This window comes from Wallemia mellicola (assembly GCF_000263375.1).
Source record: "Wallemia mellicola CBS 633.66 unplaced genomic scaffold WALSEscaffold_32, whole genome shotgun sequence".
NCBI classification, from domain to species: Eukaryota; Fungi; Basidiomycota; class Wallemiomycetes; order Wallemiales; family Wallemiaceae; genus Wallemia; species Wallemia mellicola.
The window spans coordinates 54,705-70,426 of NW_006531989.1; the positions used below are offsets into that span (position 1 = coordinate 54,705).

General features: G+C 38.7%; 9 protein-coding genes and 1 non-coding gene across 10 annotated transcripts; 3 read left to right on the plus strand and 7 right to left on the minus strand.

Annotated features, from left to right (window-relative positions):
* Nucleotides 1-196: 196 nt before the first annotated feature.
* On the minus strand, nt 197-2,855 carry WALSEDRAFT_58855 (alpha/beta-hydrolase; the record flags this gene model as incomplete). Its single annotated transcript, XM_006960667.1, has 5 exons — nt 1,410-2,855; nt 902-1,363; nt 779-837; nt 364-427; nt 197-324 (listed from the first exon to the last, which is right to left on the minus strand). Exons 1-5 carry the CDS (start codon nt 1,783-1,785, stop codon nt 197-199), a joined length of 1,089 nt encoding a protein of 362 aa, XP_006960729.1. The 5' UTR covers nt 1,786-2,855.
* On the minus strand, nt 201-300 carry WALSEDRAFT_t102. Its single transcript has one exon. It is a non-coding gene; the product is annotated as a tRNA-Met (tRNA).
* Nucleotides 2,856-2,886: 31 nt separating the features above from the next.
* On the plus strand, nt 2,887-5,071 carry WALSEDRAFT_61577 (hypothetical protein). The gene is made up of 3 exons (XM_006960668.1): nt 2,887-3,839; nt 3,890-4,337; nt 4,383-5,071. Exons 1-3 carry the CDS (start codon nt 2,957-2,959, stop codon nt 4,858-4,860), a joined length of 1,809 nt encoding a protein of 602 aa, XP_006960730.1. The 5' UTR covers nt 2,887-2,956; the 3' UTR covers nt 4,861-5,071.
* Nucleotides 5,072-5,141: 70 nt separating this feature from the next.
* On the minus strand, nt 5,142-6,421 carry WALSEDRAFT_41615 (hypothetical protein; the record flags this gene model as incomplete). Its single annotated transcript, XM_006960669.1, has 2 exons — nt 5,142-6,058; nt 6,112-6,421. 2 exons carry the CDS (start codon nt 6,419-6,421, stop codon nt 5,157-5,159), a joined length of 1,212 nt encoding a protein of 403 aa, XP_006960731.1. The 3' UTR covers nt 5,142-5,156.
* Nucleotides 6,422-6,974: 553 nt separating this feature from the next.
* WALSEDRAFT_41618 (WD40 repeat-like protein) lies at nt 6,975-8,376 on the minus strand (the record flags this gene model as incomplete). Its single annotated transcript, XM_006960670.1, has 8 exons — nt 6,975-7,230; nt 7,274-7,327; nt 7,374-7,501; nt 7,550-7,650; nt 7,700-7,852; nt 7,895-8,077; nt 8,128-8,220; nt 8,269-8,376. The coding sequence occupies 8 exons, from the start codon at nt 8,374-8,376 to the stop codon at nt 7,046-7,048; spliced, it is 1,005 nt and encodes a 334-aa protein (XP_006960732.1). The 3' UTR covers nt 6,975-7,045.
* A 46-nt stretch (nt 8,377-8,422) lies between these two features.
* WALSEDRAFT_61578 (hypothetical protein) lies at nt 8,423-9,011 on the minus strand. Its single transcript, XM_006960671.1, has 4 exons — nt 8,977-9,011; nt 8,873-8,930; nt 8,551-8,825; nt 8,423-8,502 (listed from the first exon to the last, which is right to left on the minus strand). Exons 1-4 carry the CDS (start codon nt 8,992-8,994, stop codon nt 8,491-8,493), a joined length of 363 nt encoding a protein of 120 aa, XP_006960733.1. The 5' UTR covers nt 8,995-9,011; the 3' UTR covers nt 8,423-8,490.
* Nucleotides 9,012-9,202: 191 nt separating this feature from the next.
* On the plus strand, nt 9,203-9,532 carry WALSEDRAFT_70770 (hypothetical protein; the record flags this gene model as incomplete). The annotated part of the gene is made up of 2 exons (XM_006960672.1): nt 9,203-9,241; nt 9,288-9,532. 2 exons carry the CDS (start codon nt 9,203-9,205, stop codon nt 9,477-9,479), a joined length of 231 nt encoding a protein of 76 aa, XP_006960734.1. The 3' UTR covers nt 9,480-9,532.
* Nucleotides 9,533-9,737: 205 nt separating this feature from the next.
* WALSEDRAFT_49331 (DNA/RNA polymerase) lies at nt 9,738-13,908 on the plus strand. Its single transcript, XM_006960673.1, has 5 exons — nt 9,738-10,875; nt 10,921-13,074; nt 13,128-13,219; nt 13,266-13,403; nt 13,453-13,908. Exons 1-5 carry the CDS (start codon nt 10,221-10,223, stop codon nt 13,822-13,824), a joined length of 3,411 nt encoding a protein of 1,136 aa, XP_006960735.1. The 5' UTR covers nt 9,738-10,220; the 3' UTR covers nt 13,825-13,908.
* Nucleotides 13,909-13,954: 46 nt separating this feature from the next.
* Nucleotides 13,955-15,182, minus strand: WALSEDRAFT_58861 (phosphatases II; the record flags this gene model as incomplete). The annotated part of the gene is made up of 2 exons (XM_006960674.1): nt 13,955-14,761; nt 14,811-15,182. The coding sequence occupies 2 exons, from the start codon at nt 15,180-15,182 to the stop codon at nt 14,093-14,095; spliced, it is 1,041 nt and encodes a 346-aa protein (XP_006960736.1). The 3' UTR covers nt 13,955-14,092.
* A 19-nt stretch (nt 15,183-15,201) lies between these two features.
* On the minus strand, nt 15,202-15,719 carry WALSEDRAFT_61579 (hypothetical protein). Its single transcript, XM_006960675.1, has one exon. The coding sequence runs from the start codon at nt 15,665-15,667 to the stop codon at nt 15,275-15,277; it is 393 nt and encodes a 130-aa protein (XP_006960737.1). The 5' UTR covers nt 15,668-15,719; the 3' UTR covers nt 15,202-15,274.
* Nucleotides 15,720-15,722: the final 3 nt, after the last annotated feature.

Below are 15,722 nucleotides of genomic sequence, written 5' to 3' on the forward strand. Positions count from 1 at the left end.
AAACAATGTACAAGCTTAAGCTAAAAATACTGTGAATATAGACTTTTACGGAGTAACACACTGTCCTCCTTCTCAAAGAGACATGCTAAATAACGTGAGCGAAAGCAAACAAAAGTAACGGGAATAAAAAGTTTATTTCTCCAAAAAATATTGTGCAAAAAAGATAATCTTGCGATATCGAAATACAATGCAAAAATTAATGCTTCGGCGCGGACTCGAACCACGGGCCTTCGGATTGCATCCCTAGAAGGGACTCATAACTTATGAGACCGAAATCATAACCATCTAGACCACCGAAGCTTGTTGATCGAAGCAACTTACTCACTGTTAATATCAAAACACAGCTGATAATCTTAAAATTACCTCTAGGGTGGACGATGGTCATAAACTCTAGACATTTAAGTGGATGGACTAAAAATCCGTTATTCTAACGTTTCGAGAGAGTAAAAGCGGTAGTATGATATGGCGCTAGCTTAGCTCGCATTATCAGCACATATAACTGATAACAACTTTACTAACATATGATTATACAGGAGGGTGGTGTTTATGTAGCTTAACGCACAATATCTGACTCTCGAATATTGGTCCTGTCCTCGTAATTACATAAGATCCACCTCTCAGCACAGCATTACAGACAAATATTGGGGAATGCCATGCTTGAATACTACACTGTTACTTTCATGCTCATATCTAACACCGTTACACATTCAATGAGATATTTGTTTATACATACGAAAGGCTTAACTGCATCTATCAGTATTTCTTATACATAATTTACCCTTTTAGGGTAATGGAAATAGCCTTCTAACCACAACACATTCTCGTAGACGCTAAGTGCTGCGTATAAATTATGTACAATCAAGATGCTTTTTCAAAAACCACGACACCAAATCGAACAAACCATTCGCATTCTCTTCCGAGACCCAATGGGCGGAGTCTCTGACTCTCCCAAAATCATACTGATAAGCCACCTCTGCTGCCATACCCTCAATCAAAGTTGTGAAAAGACTATGTTCACCGCCAGTCGCCAAAACAGGGATCGACAGCTTACCAAATTCTGCGAGGTTAGCCTTCACATCTTGCTCATCTCTTCTAAATGCTCTGTAAAGCTCGAAACCAGCTCTCATGCGTCCAACTCTTGAGAACGCTCTGACGTACTCATCCACATCGTCTTTCGACATGCACCCAGGTTTGAAGGATAGGCGGTCATAAAAGTGTTGAAGATACTGACTTTCCTTGCCCTGCGTGAGCAACTCAGGTAGATCTCTAGGCTGGTGGAAGAAGAAGTGGAAGATGTCGTCAGATGCGATGTTACGATCTTTGACGCACAAGTCATACTGACTCGTACCAGGGAGAGGACATTCTGTTGCAAGGTGTGAGCTAATGACTACCCCTAAAGTCACACTAACCCATGAAGACCAACGCCCCTACGCTATCTCTAAACTGCATAGCTTGTGCAACAGCTATCATCGCACCTATATCTTGACCGAGCACTGTATATTTACGGCATCCAAAGACATCCATCATCAAACTATGTAAATCGGCGCTCATCGTCATCTTCTCATAGCCATCAGTGGTGATTGAGCTGCCACCAGCACCACGATAATCAACAGCAACTGTAAAATACCCAGCATCTGATAGCAAATTCTGAAGTTTCGTCATCGAGTGCCTGGTCTGGGGATAGCCGTGAATGAGCAGAATGGCGCGCTGAGCTGGGTTGCCTCGAGTCGCATACGCGATATTGATGCCAGAATGCACTTTAGCACTTTTGGGTTCTACGATCATATTGCCGTCAGTGGAGTTTAAATGATTATTTGGATTTATAGTATTGGTGCATGAGGAGATCTTCACCGACTCCGGTGATGATTACCCGTGCTTTAGATCTTCGGAGTAGTAGCAGAACACTTTGAATGACGTTGACTAGAATTCTCATAGGTCATAATATGTTAGATTGTTCGAAACTACAGAAGGCAAATAAGATGAAGTGAGAGTTCAAATAGATATATTATTCATCAAAATCAGCGCATTATCCGAAAAGACAAACATACATGTAATTTCGGTATACTTTGGTCGATGCTATATGACATACGTCTGCGTTTAGCTGGCTTAACCATATTTCTTAAAGTGATTGTTTCCAGATGGTGCATTTCGAGTGTCGAACAACGCTTTCACTAGTCATTTTCACTGTAATCCGAAGTGACACTATCGAAAAATAATTATTATAAAATAACTAATCACCGCTCAAAACCCGTCCATCAACTAACATGATCAGATCGCAATTTTGGTGACTTCATATCCCAGGAACCCGTCAAGCGTACTTTATACTGTTGGCAAAAATCGTGGATATGATCAACGACGAAGTAAAAGAAGAAGTTAATGAACAAGAAGTGAGCGGTATACTGAGGTACGTAACTCCTGACCACTACCAAAGCTGATAAGATTGATAAGAAAGTAAATGCAAATGAATCACTTGCGCTACTACTCTCAAAATAATTGAGTAACTTGTAACAGAAGTATTTGGTTGATAACTGCGTGAAAGTGAACAAGTTGTCTGTATGCTTGTAATGCAATGTGGAGGTCGTTGATAGGATGTTTTTACCAGATTGAGAAACCAAAGCTAACAAATGACAATACAGAGCGTATTTAGATGTTAGCTTATTTAATAATGGCGCGATTATCAAGATTAAGAGCGTGATTGGTAGCGGTGTTCTATTCTTATGACGGAGCCAATCTACCAAGCCAAGGAGGAGATTTAAAAAAGCGAAGAATCTGACGCGTTGGTTTAACTCAAAGATATAAATCACGAATAGAAAATTAAATTTTGTTAGAATTTTATTGTAATTTATTTTAGACTTCGTTGGCGGTTGCATAAAAACAAGCAGCGATGGAAGTGAACGAGGATTGGGAAGAAGATTTCGTACTAAATCAGGATACGCCTATAGAGTTTAACAACTTTATGGAGGATGATTCAGAGTATTCAACTAGTGACGACGAGCTTGATATTTTGACGCTTGATCAAAAGTTGAGTCTGAAACCTAGAGCAAGTACAGAATCATCCTTGAAGTCATCTTCTTCAAGCTCGTTTACCCCCTCTTCGTCAATCCTCCAGCACAGCTCACCAACGACGTCTATATCCGATTTCCAACAGTCAGATGACGACGATTTCTTGCAGGATATACACCTACCACAGAATATAAACTTTCATTCAAGATTACTTCAAAAAATCAACAAACGCCCTTTTGAACCGTTCGAACAGGATTTGGATATTTCACAAGATATAAAATTATCTCCGACGAGAATACAGAACAGCTTATTAGCTAGGGCTTCTTCAAAGAAACCGAGATCTTCTGCCCCCGCAAAAGTCACTCCCGCGCCACCTGTACGCTCTTTACATCGACGTGGTTCACTTTCATCACTGCCACGCTCACCAACGCGGTACAGCAATCAAGGTCCTACGCAACCTAGTCTAAGGAATGCAAAGTCTACGTTCAATTTCTCACAAAGTAGATTAACAGCTCCGACTGCGTCATCGTTAGCAAAATCAAAACCAGCTAAAATGCGTCCACCTAGTATTTCAATCCCTGCGGCTAGAGTGGCTATGCCATCATCAGCCAAGCTACTCACTAAACCAAAGAACCTCAAGCCCAAGAAGATCTGGGGTGATGGTAGCGAATTGGAGGCTTTCGAGGATCTCACGACCCAAACGCGGACGAGGACGAGTATGAGTGGTGATGAATTCAGCACGATAAAAGCTAGACCATCAGATACCCGATCAGATAGATCTAGTTCCCCTTCTGGATCGACGATACAGCGTAAGCAAGTAAGAGAAAGGCCCTCTTGTGAGTATAAGTTGATGCGCTATTGACATTCTTTAATAAAGTCTCACAAGTGTTTAACACCTTTTTTGACGGTCGCTCGCGTTCACCACAAACTCCTCCTCCTCCTCCAACTATCTCACAGAGCAGGTACGTTCCAACGCGTACGGCAAGAGCTCATTCACCGATAACTATACCCATCCCTAATTCAACTGTGACGGCACCAACTTTGTCATCCGAAGCTAAGCGTAAGCAGAGGTTACACTCTCACTCGAGCTTTAATAGATCATTATCACCGACAAGTTCACAAATGATGTTTCCTTCAATACATCAGCGCACTGAGGAAAGTTTTCCCCAAAAGAAGACACTCAGGAGAAGCAAAAGACCTACTTTAATTAAGCAACTTGGGAAAGAAGACCAAGTTAAAGTTGTGGGCGACATGAAATACAACCCCGTAGAGCGTAAGTGGGATGGAAACAATTACGAACCAGCACTTAGAGAATTGGAGACTTCTCGACCAGCGTGAGTAATATCTTATAGAACCTTTCACTCGCTCATAATTTTCAGATTAATCACTCATTTCAATAGCACGACAACACCAAACAGTTCCTTCAATAGTCTCAGAGCTCGCTCGCCTAACTCGAGTGGTAATGGGACATCATACCTCAACCAACCTACTAAAATCGTCGGCGATATGGTCTTCGATCCTGTTAGAATGTGCTGGTTAACGAACGATGAGGAAGACGTTTTTGCGAACCTTTCAAGTAGCTCAAATAGCTCGCGCGGATCACATTATCAGCGTGATCAAACAGCCATGACAATTTTCCATCATGATACCAATAACTCACAAGTTAGTACAATAGACACTGAACGAGCCAAGATAATGGCGAATATACCAAAAGAACTGATTGACCAGTGTGAATTTGCTGAGAAACAACATGATAATGATATTCAAGGTTGGATTCCACGCGGCGGTATCGTTGATGATAGGAGATACCTTTACGAAATATATGTCATGAGCAAGAAAATTGCTGCTAGGAAGTAAAAACATTTCGAAGATATAGAAGAAGACATGACGAATTTATTATTATTATTATTTGCTTATATATCCCTCCAACGATATTATCGAAACACGCTATTATTAGATTTGATACTCACTCATTTTACCCAGATTATTATTCAAAAAGGATGATTTACTTTTCAACTATTGCTTACAGAATCTCTACTAACGTTTCTTTTTATATTTCGAGGAATACATTTATTTTTAATACATCACTAGATAGCATGTGTATAAGGTGAAATATATTACAAAAATCCGGTTGACCTGTGAATCATAATCCACTAAACATTGTTGTAGAGGAGGTTATTTGAAACACCCGATTGACGTCTAAAGCTCTTCTTGGCTAAGCAGAAAAGACCACATGGTGGTTCAACATTACCGAGTACACCTTTTGTAGCTATATCTTTCAACTTTTGGCTTGCGTCGGCTGGGGACATTTGACCAACTTGGCTAAGGAGAGACGCCAACGCGCCTGAAACATGAGGTGTAGCCATGCTAGTTCCACTCAAGCTGAGTGAACTTGTGTCGTCCTTATTGGAAGTTGAAGTTATATTCATACCAGGTGCGAAGATATCAACAACGCTACCATAATTTGAGAACTCCGCCCTTTGATCATAAATTGTGGAAGCACCAACTGTTATTGCTTCTTCGACTCTCGCAGGTGAAGAATCACCAGCGTTTTTGTTCTCATTACCAGCTGCAACTACGAAATGAACACCGGTTTGGATTGCAAGCTGGACAGCTTTGTCGAGTGCAGGTGAGACATCACCACCAAGACTGAGTGACGCGATTGATGGTTTACCTGTACTTTTACTATTTTGCACTACATAGTTTATTCCAGCGATAATGTCAGAATTGGTTCCCTGACCTGTGCCATTAAGAACTTTAACTGCTAGGAGGTCGACTGATTTCGCGACACCATAAGTCTTACCACCAATTGTACCTGCTACATGTGTACCGTGTTCATTATCATCATTTGCATCTGGATAACCACCCCAAAAACCGTATGATGCCCTACCCTCAAAATCTTCATGCGAGATACGAATACCAGTGTCGATCACATAGACATCTACACCAGCACCTGATGGCTGTGGGTAATTGTAGTCGTAGTTCAAAGCACGCACGTCAGAGTCTTCTGGGAGTTTCTCACGTTGACTGATACGTTCAAGTCCCCAAGGTGCAGCTATATGTCATTAGAAAGAGTAACGATGGACTGTAAAAATGTATACATACAACCTGATTCCAAATCGAGTGCATATGATATACCGTCTTTCTCTATGTTTGCGATATGTCCATCAAGAACACCAGAAAGAGATTGGAAGAGTGTCTTACTAAATGATCCGGCATAACCTTTGAAAACATTGTCGTACTTGCGAGTAACACTATCACTACCACCTAACAAGCCACCCAGTTGATTGAGATGGTCATCAAGATCGGTATCATCGTTGAGAGTTACTATGAAATTTCCATCATCAAGATCTGATAGCGTAGGGAGTGCGTATACAGCTGATGCTAATATACCCAATGTTAAGCCTGTAAACTTCATTTTTTCTATCGACTGAGTTAAGACATAATCATACTGAGAATAAATAGATAGAGCACAGTGCGTTAATTAATATGTGCCTAGTCGATTGGATTTTTTCCTGAATTAAATACGTCACCGGATGATACAGATAGAGAAACCTGGAGCTTGATTGGGTCAGTAGTTGAGGTGCTTTACGCGTGTTATAACTTGAAATTATCCTATATTTACTAACACGGAATTATTATTAAAACTAGAAATATTGTTATCTGTTACATGAAAAAAGTAAGATCCCCTGTTAGATGTATGCAATGATCAGAGGACCCTGTTAATAGAAGTCACGTTATCAGATTACAAAATAAAACGGCAAGTTTAAATATGATAACAAATTTATCGTCAAAAACCCTATAATAATGCAAAATAGATGTGAATCATCACTTATCATCATAATTTTCTATTCATAATCCCTACTATATTTTAAAGAGAGAATGCATGTCATAATCTTCGACGCAGTTTCAAGTTGCGGATAAGTAAATCAAGTACACATTTCACATTTACCATAGGCACACCAATAATTCCTATTTTCAGATATTTATATTAACTATATTTTGGAGACACTTTAAACGTAGGCATAAATTAATAATAAGTTTATTTCTTTGGTGGGCGACGCTTTACTTCTTCGTCATTGGTAGCATGTAGCATAATCTTAACCAATGGTTGTGGTGGTTGCTTTGAGAATCCTTTAGACCAATCATATGAGAGTGCATATGCAAAAATTGTACCTGCTGCGTTGAATGCCGTGCATGGAATTGGTCCTTGGTTTATTTCGAGATCTATAACGACGTTAGAATGTTTAGTAAAGTATAAATCACCAACTTTTCAGTCTTGTCTTTGAATCTTTATCCCAGAATGATATAGAACCATCGGATCCTAAGCAATTGTAAGTTGATAATAACCAGTACAACCTTCAACGCACCACAAGTTGAGTATGTACCATGTTGTTGGTGGAATGTGATATCGTTTACTGGGTAAATCTCTTTACCGTCTTTAGATCTGTGACATTTGTATGAAAAGTTCTGGGCATGATCTTTTTCATTCACATATCTAAACGTGATTAAGGAACTAAACTTGGCTCAGATTTAAAGTACTTACTGTATAGCTACTCTTCCTTCAATAGAACCAACTGCATAACCATCACCGGATGGGAAACAGGAAATCACTCTAGTCTGCCATTTAAGTGGACTTTCAAGTTCCTAAGTAATTGTATAAGATAATTGAATAAGTCCTATATACGTAACATACTCTAAATATTGTCGTTGGTTGACTGAGATTGATAATGACGATTCTGCGTTCAGCAGTAGCAGCTACCAGAAGTGGATATACGACGTCCATAGAGTAGAGTCTTTCTGGGAGTTGTACAGTGCCAACTGGGGTAGGATTTCCCAATGACCAGTACTATACTAATGAGAAGACATATAAAGGTGTAAAAACGCGTACCTTTATGGTTTTATCCCAAGAACCAGTTGCTAGGATACCACCCGTAGGAGTTTCTATCCATCTAACGCATTTGATTGGTTTGTCGTGTTGTGCAACTTGTGATGACTGTCCATTTTGTGGGTTTGACAAATCAAACATTCTAGCTGCATTATCCGCACCAGCTGAGATTAATTTACCACCATCCTAGTGGCTGTCTGAGTATCTAGTATGATATATCTCACTATATAACTAACCTTGGTCCAGCATAAGGAGAGAACGGGTTGCTCATGCGAATACATAAATTTAGGTATTGTCTGTCCAGTTGGCTGTACTTCATATATTCTAACCTTGGATTTCTAATGAATTTCAACTGAATAGTAGTCTAGTAAACTTACATTATTATCCCAGCTGCCAACAGCTAATATATCAGCTGTGGGTGAGAATGCTAAGCAGGATACACCATCCGTTGGTGGTGCTGTGACTTCAAAGTCCTTATTGTCCATAATAGACGGTGGTAGTATACAATCAAGGGCAAAGAACAGACAATTAAATAAATTTGTTAATCTTTTGTATTACTTTCTACAAATTCAACCTAATATCCATCAAAAAGTCCAAATTTAGTGGTGAGCCTGTATATTTTAGTTAGATTGGCTTGTGAGTAGTAAAAAAGGACTGACCTCTGGCTTTGGAAGGTCAGCTTCAAGGAAGGCAAGGAATTCTTCTGCGTTTTCACCTGCGTTTGCTGATTCGGCCGGGGTGGAAGTTGGCTGGTTGAAAGTTGGTTGAGCAGCCTCGTATGAGCTCAATTCAGTAGCCAAATCGGTTGGTACAGATGGTGCTGCTGGGGTTTCTGGCTGCTTGAATGTTTTTACATGACCGACGTGAGCATCTGCAGCTTTTGGTGGTGCCTTGTATGACTTCAGTTGTGAGAGGTAGAGCTCTTGAACGAGGTCTAGTATTTTATTAGAATATTTCAACTAAATATTATAGAGTGCTCACCCTTTGAAGCGTAAGCTGAAGCGCTGAAGTTTCTGGCGCTGGTGGTTGAGATACGTGACTAAGTGCTATTAATTCGCTTATCATTTTTATATTATATCACCTACAGCTGCTCTGATGAACATATTTTGATAGTGATGGTTCGGCTTAACGAAATGAGAAACAGCTAAAATCAACCAAAATGTGTTATATGATAGATCTATATAATTTATCAAACAATACAATTCTCATTTTATTTTATTTTATATTTTTTTCCTAATTCTTCAATTGTGTTATTCGGTCATACATCACCAATCGCTTACTCCATTATATCCACCTTGAATTACAACGACCATGTTCTCCCGTATCGTACAACAACAACGTCAAAGATTAGTGAGTGTCCACTATCTACCTGCTCAGATAGCTAATACATACACAGCCACAAACTACACAACAAATGCGTTCATATGCTACATCCGATGGTTTCAAGGAGCGTGAGCAAGGTGAAGAAGCTAAATACGTACACCAACAGGAGCAAGCTAAACTGAAGGAACTTAGAGAAAAGGAGCAACAACAACAACAAGAGCTTGCTAAGACACAAGCTGAGATTAACAAAGCAGAGAAAAAGTAATGTATTTACGTCGGTATGATGAATTTATGACTTTAGACGTTGCATCTATCTTTATCTATCTTTGTCTATCGGATATCTCTAGCCATCTCTATTTCCCTTATCGCTATGCACTATCAGATCGTCTGCCACCAAGAGATCCTTTGAAGTATGCTATTCGATACGATAGATACGATATAATATCACCCTCATCTCTCATTATAAACCTTTATAATACCCTTCCCTTCTTCTCTTCTTACTTCCACTATCATAATGCTTCGCAGGCTTGTCCCAGCCAGGAGATTGCGGGGGCTAACAGCTGTACAAAGGAATGTCTTCCGTTGTCAATCTACTCAGCCACAGCATTCTACAGATTTGATATACAACTTCAACAAGAGAACACTCTTACCAACACCAAGGCCATACGATGATATATCAGACGAGCATTCTAGCATCTATACAACAACAGATAATCAAGAACTTTTCGCAATCTTAGAAGCTTGTTTGTCTTCTCCTTTCCTCCTCGAACGAGCTCAAGGTGTCTTCCAAAATTTACGTGAGAAGCAAATAGAGAATTTTACATCAAATAATTATTCTACGCTTGACGTTACAATATACAATAAATTCATCGAGCGTTACTTCCAAGAAGCCGATAAAAGATCGAAATCTAGTGGCGATAAGTACATCGGAGAGGCTTTCAAACTTTGGGATGCACTTTTTACTGGTAAAGAAGGTGTTAATTGGGAGCTTGAAACATGGACTTTGATGGTGAAGGGTATGGCAAAGCATGGTGATTCTTCTTACTCCTGCAAACCTCTACTTGATGCAGTAAACGATTTGCCTGGTAAACCAAGTCTGAGGGATGTCATTATAAAGTACTCTCATTTCACTAGTTTATCGGAGTCATTTGCAGCAGTTTCCGTACTCACACGAGCAGCTGCAAGTGCTGGAAATGTGCCATTAATTGAGGAATTAGCCTCAATTCATGCTGAATTGGAGAAAAGTATGAATGGCGTTGAAGAGGAAAATGCATCACTACCAGATGAAGCAGCATCTGAGGCCGTACAAGGAGAAGAAGATATCATGGGTGTTCTCAGTCCATCAACTTCTGAAACACCATACAACCTTTACTCACTTAGACAATCACTAAAACCACTCGGACATACTTCTAAAACTCTCGCTGGTGATCCTGCTGCCCGTCAACGTTTACTTGAGGAATCAGCTTATGAAACCGCTAAAGCTAGATTTGAACATGAAATGAATGAGCTCGAGAAAGCGGGCGTTTCTACTGCTTTATCTGGTCATCCTTTGCAGAAACTTATGTGGGATTGGTGGAAAAAGGTCTCAGTTGATATTCAAGCAAAGCTCCAGAAGAGTATGGAGACAACGAATCCAAAGACCAAGGAAGAGAAGTTTATGAGTGAGTATCAAGTGTTCATTACCGACAAACATTAACGATTAAAAGATGAAATCACACCATTTTTATCCTTACTTTCATCTGAAAAGATGTCTTTAATTACTGTCCTTGAAATTTTAAGGCTAAGTGGTACAGGTGGTATAGCAGAGGGTATGAAAACCACTCGCGCATTATTATCAGTTGGCAAAGCCGTGGAGAATGAACATCATGCTGAAATACTTAAACAAAAGCACGGAATTTCATTGAAAGGTGTAGAAGCAGATGCTAAGCAAGTAAAACGTAAACTTCGTTATTTCGATCACCGTAAAGCTGAAAAAGAACTTGATCTTAAATCGCCAGAATTCACTGGTTTGATCGACGATGCTATGGGAACTTCAGAACAATCGCCTGAAGCACATAGTCATGATATTGCCTCGGAGAGAGCGAAAGCAAGGGTTGTCGAAGAGCGTATGAATAAAGCTTGGACACCAAATTGGTCACAAATTATTAGAATTAAAGTTGGTTCATTCTTAGTGGATAGTCTCATGGAATGCGCTACTATCACAAGGACAGCTAAACATCCAGAAAGTGGAGAAGAGATGACGGAAGCCCAACCAGCTTTTTCACAGTCTTATCAATACGTCAGAGGAAAGAAACTTGGTGTCATTAAAGTAAATACAGCGGTTGCTGATAGACTTGATAAAGATCCATTGGGTTCGACCATCCATCCAAGACATCTTCCTATGCTTGTCAAACCAAAACCTTGGTTGAGATACGATAGTGGTGGATACCTCTTCCATAAAAATTCAGCCATGAGATTCAAAGATTCAAATGAACAACAATCATACATATTAAAAGCTTCAAGTGAGGGTACAATGGAACCTGTTTTAGCTGGTTTAGATGTCCTTGGTGCTACACCTTGGAACATTAACAGGAAAGTTTTCAATGTAGTCAAAGAAGCTTGGAATACAGGTGAAGGTCTGGCGAAGATACCACCTGCAACAACAAAAACTCCAGATCCAGTTAAACCTGCAAACTATGCAATTGATCCAAAAGAACGTTCAAATTATTTACAAAGCATGAAAGCTGTTGTCAATGAAAGAAGGAATAATCATAGTATCAGATGTGATACTAATTATAAACTTGAAATTGCCAGAGCATTTTTGAACGAAACGTTTTATTTCCCTCATACTTTGGATTTTAGAGGTAGAGCATATCCAATTCCTCCACATTTAAATCATATTGGCGATGATCTTAGTAGAGGTTTACTTATTTTTGCCGAGAAGAGACCATTAGGGGAGAAGGGAATGAGATGGCTCAAAATTCATTTGGCTAATGTATACGGTTATGATAAGGCATCATTTAATGAAAGAGAGCAATTCGCAGATGAGCATATGGAGGAAATCTACGACAGTGCAGATAATCCATTAAATGGTCGTAAATGGTGGTTAAAAGCTGATGATCCTTGGCAATGTTTAGCAGCATGTTATGAAATTCAAGCAGCTATGTTATCACCAAATCCACTCGCCTATGAGAGTGCATTACCAGTTCATCAAGATGGTACATGTAACGGTTTACAACATTACGCAGCACTCGGTGGTGACCCAATGGGAGCTAAACAAGTTAATCTCGAACAAGGAGATAGACCATCAGATGTATACACAGCTGTCGCAGATCTCGTTATTGAAGATATAAAGAAAGATGCATTAGAATCAGATAATGAGTTTGCAAAGATCCTCGAAGGAAAAATCACTAGAAAGGTCGTCAAGCAAACAGTTATGACAACAGTTTATGGTGTTACATTTATTGGAGCACGTGATCAGATTGACAAACAACTTCAAGATAGAGGTGATATCCCACAAGATAAGGTTTACACAACTGCAAGTTACCTAGCTAAAAAGGTTTTAAGATCCATCGGTGATCTTTTCGCTGGTGCTAATGCAATTCAAAAGTGGTTGAGTATGAGCGCGAGATATATAGCCAAGTCGATTCCACCAGAGAGATTGATTAGAGCACTTGAGCCACTCGAGGCTAAAAGAAAGAATAGCCCCGCTAACAAGGGTAATGTTTCAACACGCACAGCAAAAGAACAAATGACATCTGTTATATGGACAACCCCACTTGGTTTGCCAATTGTGCAACCTTACCGTAAAGCCAAGAAAAAGCAAGTAGCAACTCTCTTACAATCCGTCTACTTGGCTGATCCTAATATTCCAACTGAAGGTATGTAATGTATATTAGACATTCAGTTTATGAGTCTAACCAATAACAAATAGTTAATCCAATCAAGCAAGCTTCTGCATTCCCACCAAACTTTATCCACTCTTTGGATGCAACACACATGGTTTTAACTGCGTTGCAATGTAGCGTGAGTGAGAATAAGATTTTACATCTTTATCTAAACATTTTTCCAGCAAATTGGTATTACATACGCTAGTGTTCATGATTCATACTGGACACATGCTTCAACAGTTGACCACATGTCAGAAATTATTAGAGATACTTTCGTCAAATTGCACTGTGAGGAAATTCTAAAGAGATTGAGAGATGAGGTATGTAGATTATTAAACGAAAGTAACACAGCTAACAAAAAATAAACAGGTAATTGAAAGATACAAGGGATACAGAATACCAATTTCATCACTCGGTGCTAAGATTGACAAGGAGAATCCTAAGATCGCACCACTCTTACCAAAAAGATCTAAAAAAGTAGCAAAAAAGGAAGCAGAAAGGGAAGAAGAAGAAGAAGAAGAAAGTGAAGATCTAATGAACATTACATCGGAAGATTTAGAAGCAATTGAGACGATAAAAGCAAAAACTAATGATGATCTCAATCTTATAACTAAAGATGATGAAATTTCAGACTTCATTAAATCAAAATACATCAAACTTGAAGATGTTTTACCTGACTTACCAAAGAAAGGACCATTTGATGTCCGTGGAGTCGTCAATTCACCATACTTCTTCTCTTAATTTATAGATATTTAAACGGACAGGTATATTTATTCAAATCATCACTCTAGTCTTTTTTGTATTATTTATTTGATTTAAAATGCACAGATATAAAAATCATTTACTTAATTGTGAATATATTGTATGACAGGGTGTATATGACTAGGAAAATAATTATTTGATCCGATTCTTGATTTGTCGAATAAATGAGATATAAAATAAAGTCGCAAAGCTTTTGATATCTAAAGTTGAAAACTGTTCAATGATAGGATAAAGGAATAAGATTGAATCAAGATTGTTCATTAACTATCTGCGTACTTTCATCATTGGTCGTTGGATTCTCTTCAATAGTTTCCTTTGTTGGTGTTTTTGATTCATAATCGTACTCTTTTAAAAAGTCAAGCGTTGCACTTTCAAGACCTGCTTTTGAAACCCTCCGAAGTGGTTGAAGACGATTATCAACAGGCGCTCGTCTTGGATGTATATATCTCCCTGATCTATCCTTCTTTTCAACTTCTGAGTGATTTCCTAACGTTTCTTGAAGGTGAAGTCTCGTTTGCATTTCATCATCTATTCGTTGTTCAACACCATGTTGTTTTTGTTGTTTATTCTTTTTAGTCATAAGAACGCCTGGACCAGCCGAGAGCGGTCTACTTGAAGGTGTTCTACATCCAGCTAACCTATCAAAACTTGCTTTCAATTTGTTATCCGGTTCATTCGCGTATGGTGAACCTGAAGGAGTATTTGTTGAATCATTACTATGTTCATCAGAGTAATCAAATATTTCTAAATCTTTTTGAAAGAGCATTAATTCAGCTATGAAACCAATATTCGGACTGGCGGTTTCCCTCCTCTGTTTAACGTAATCATAAGCTCTATTGATATCCCATCTATTAGCTCTAATGAGGTGAGCGATAACTATTGCGACACTCCTGCTTTTACCTGCTTTGCAGTGTACCTAATAAAAAGTGTAAGTGATAATATGCTATGTAAAAAGCTAGACTAACATAAATTGGACGTGAATGTAATTTAGCGTCATCAATAAAATCACTACCTTTATTTAAGAAATCTTGTACGTTTATTGCAGAAGGGTTATCAATCATGTTTAATTTCAAGTATTTGAACTCGTTATTGAGGGATAAGGAATCATCACATTCTAAAGCTGTGTTTAATATCTGTTTAACGCCTAATTCACGTAATTTATCAACGTCAGATGCACTAGAAGGTTCAGGTCCAATTATGATAGAATTGCTAATTAAGATTGTTGGGTCAAACTCGATAACAGATGAAATTGTAGGCGCAGATTTTATTAAATGATCTTTATAATTTGTATTCTTAGTTTCTAACTTCTTTAATTGCGGTTTTAAACGTTTCGACATTGATGGTATGCTAGAAAGAAATTAATGAAATCACCAAAAAAGAAACTAATGTACAATAATCCTATTAAAAATGGGTATATTTAGCTATTTTCTTATATTCTGAATGCGTCATTGAGTAAATTAGTTGCCCAGTCTTTGTCCATCTTTATCTCTTCCTTTATTTCTAAAGGCATGTAACTAGAAGGTAGTCTATTATGCTTTGTAATGCTCTTATTATCTATCTTATCATTCTCATCGTTTGCTTTCTGTAAACTCGACTTTCTATCCGGAAAGAATGGTTTCTTTGGTAAATGTACTGGTTTGTGTATTACTTTTGTTGTATTCTCAACTATTGGCGTGCGATGATTAACGACGAAATCTTCCGGTATAGCTACGCAACTACCAACGCTTGTATGATCAACAAACTTCGGACTATTCCTTGAACTTGGCTTTAAATGCGGTATTCTCTTAGATTCACGCCATTTAAACGGTATATTACTCTCCATTGATCTTAATAGATCTTATTTCAGGCTATTTCAAACTAATTGACGCACTCCCCTC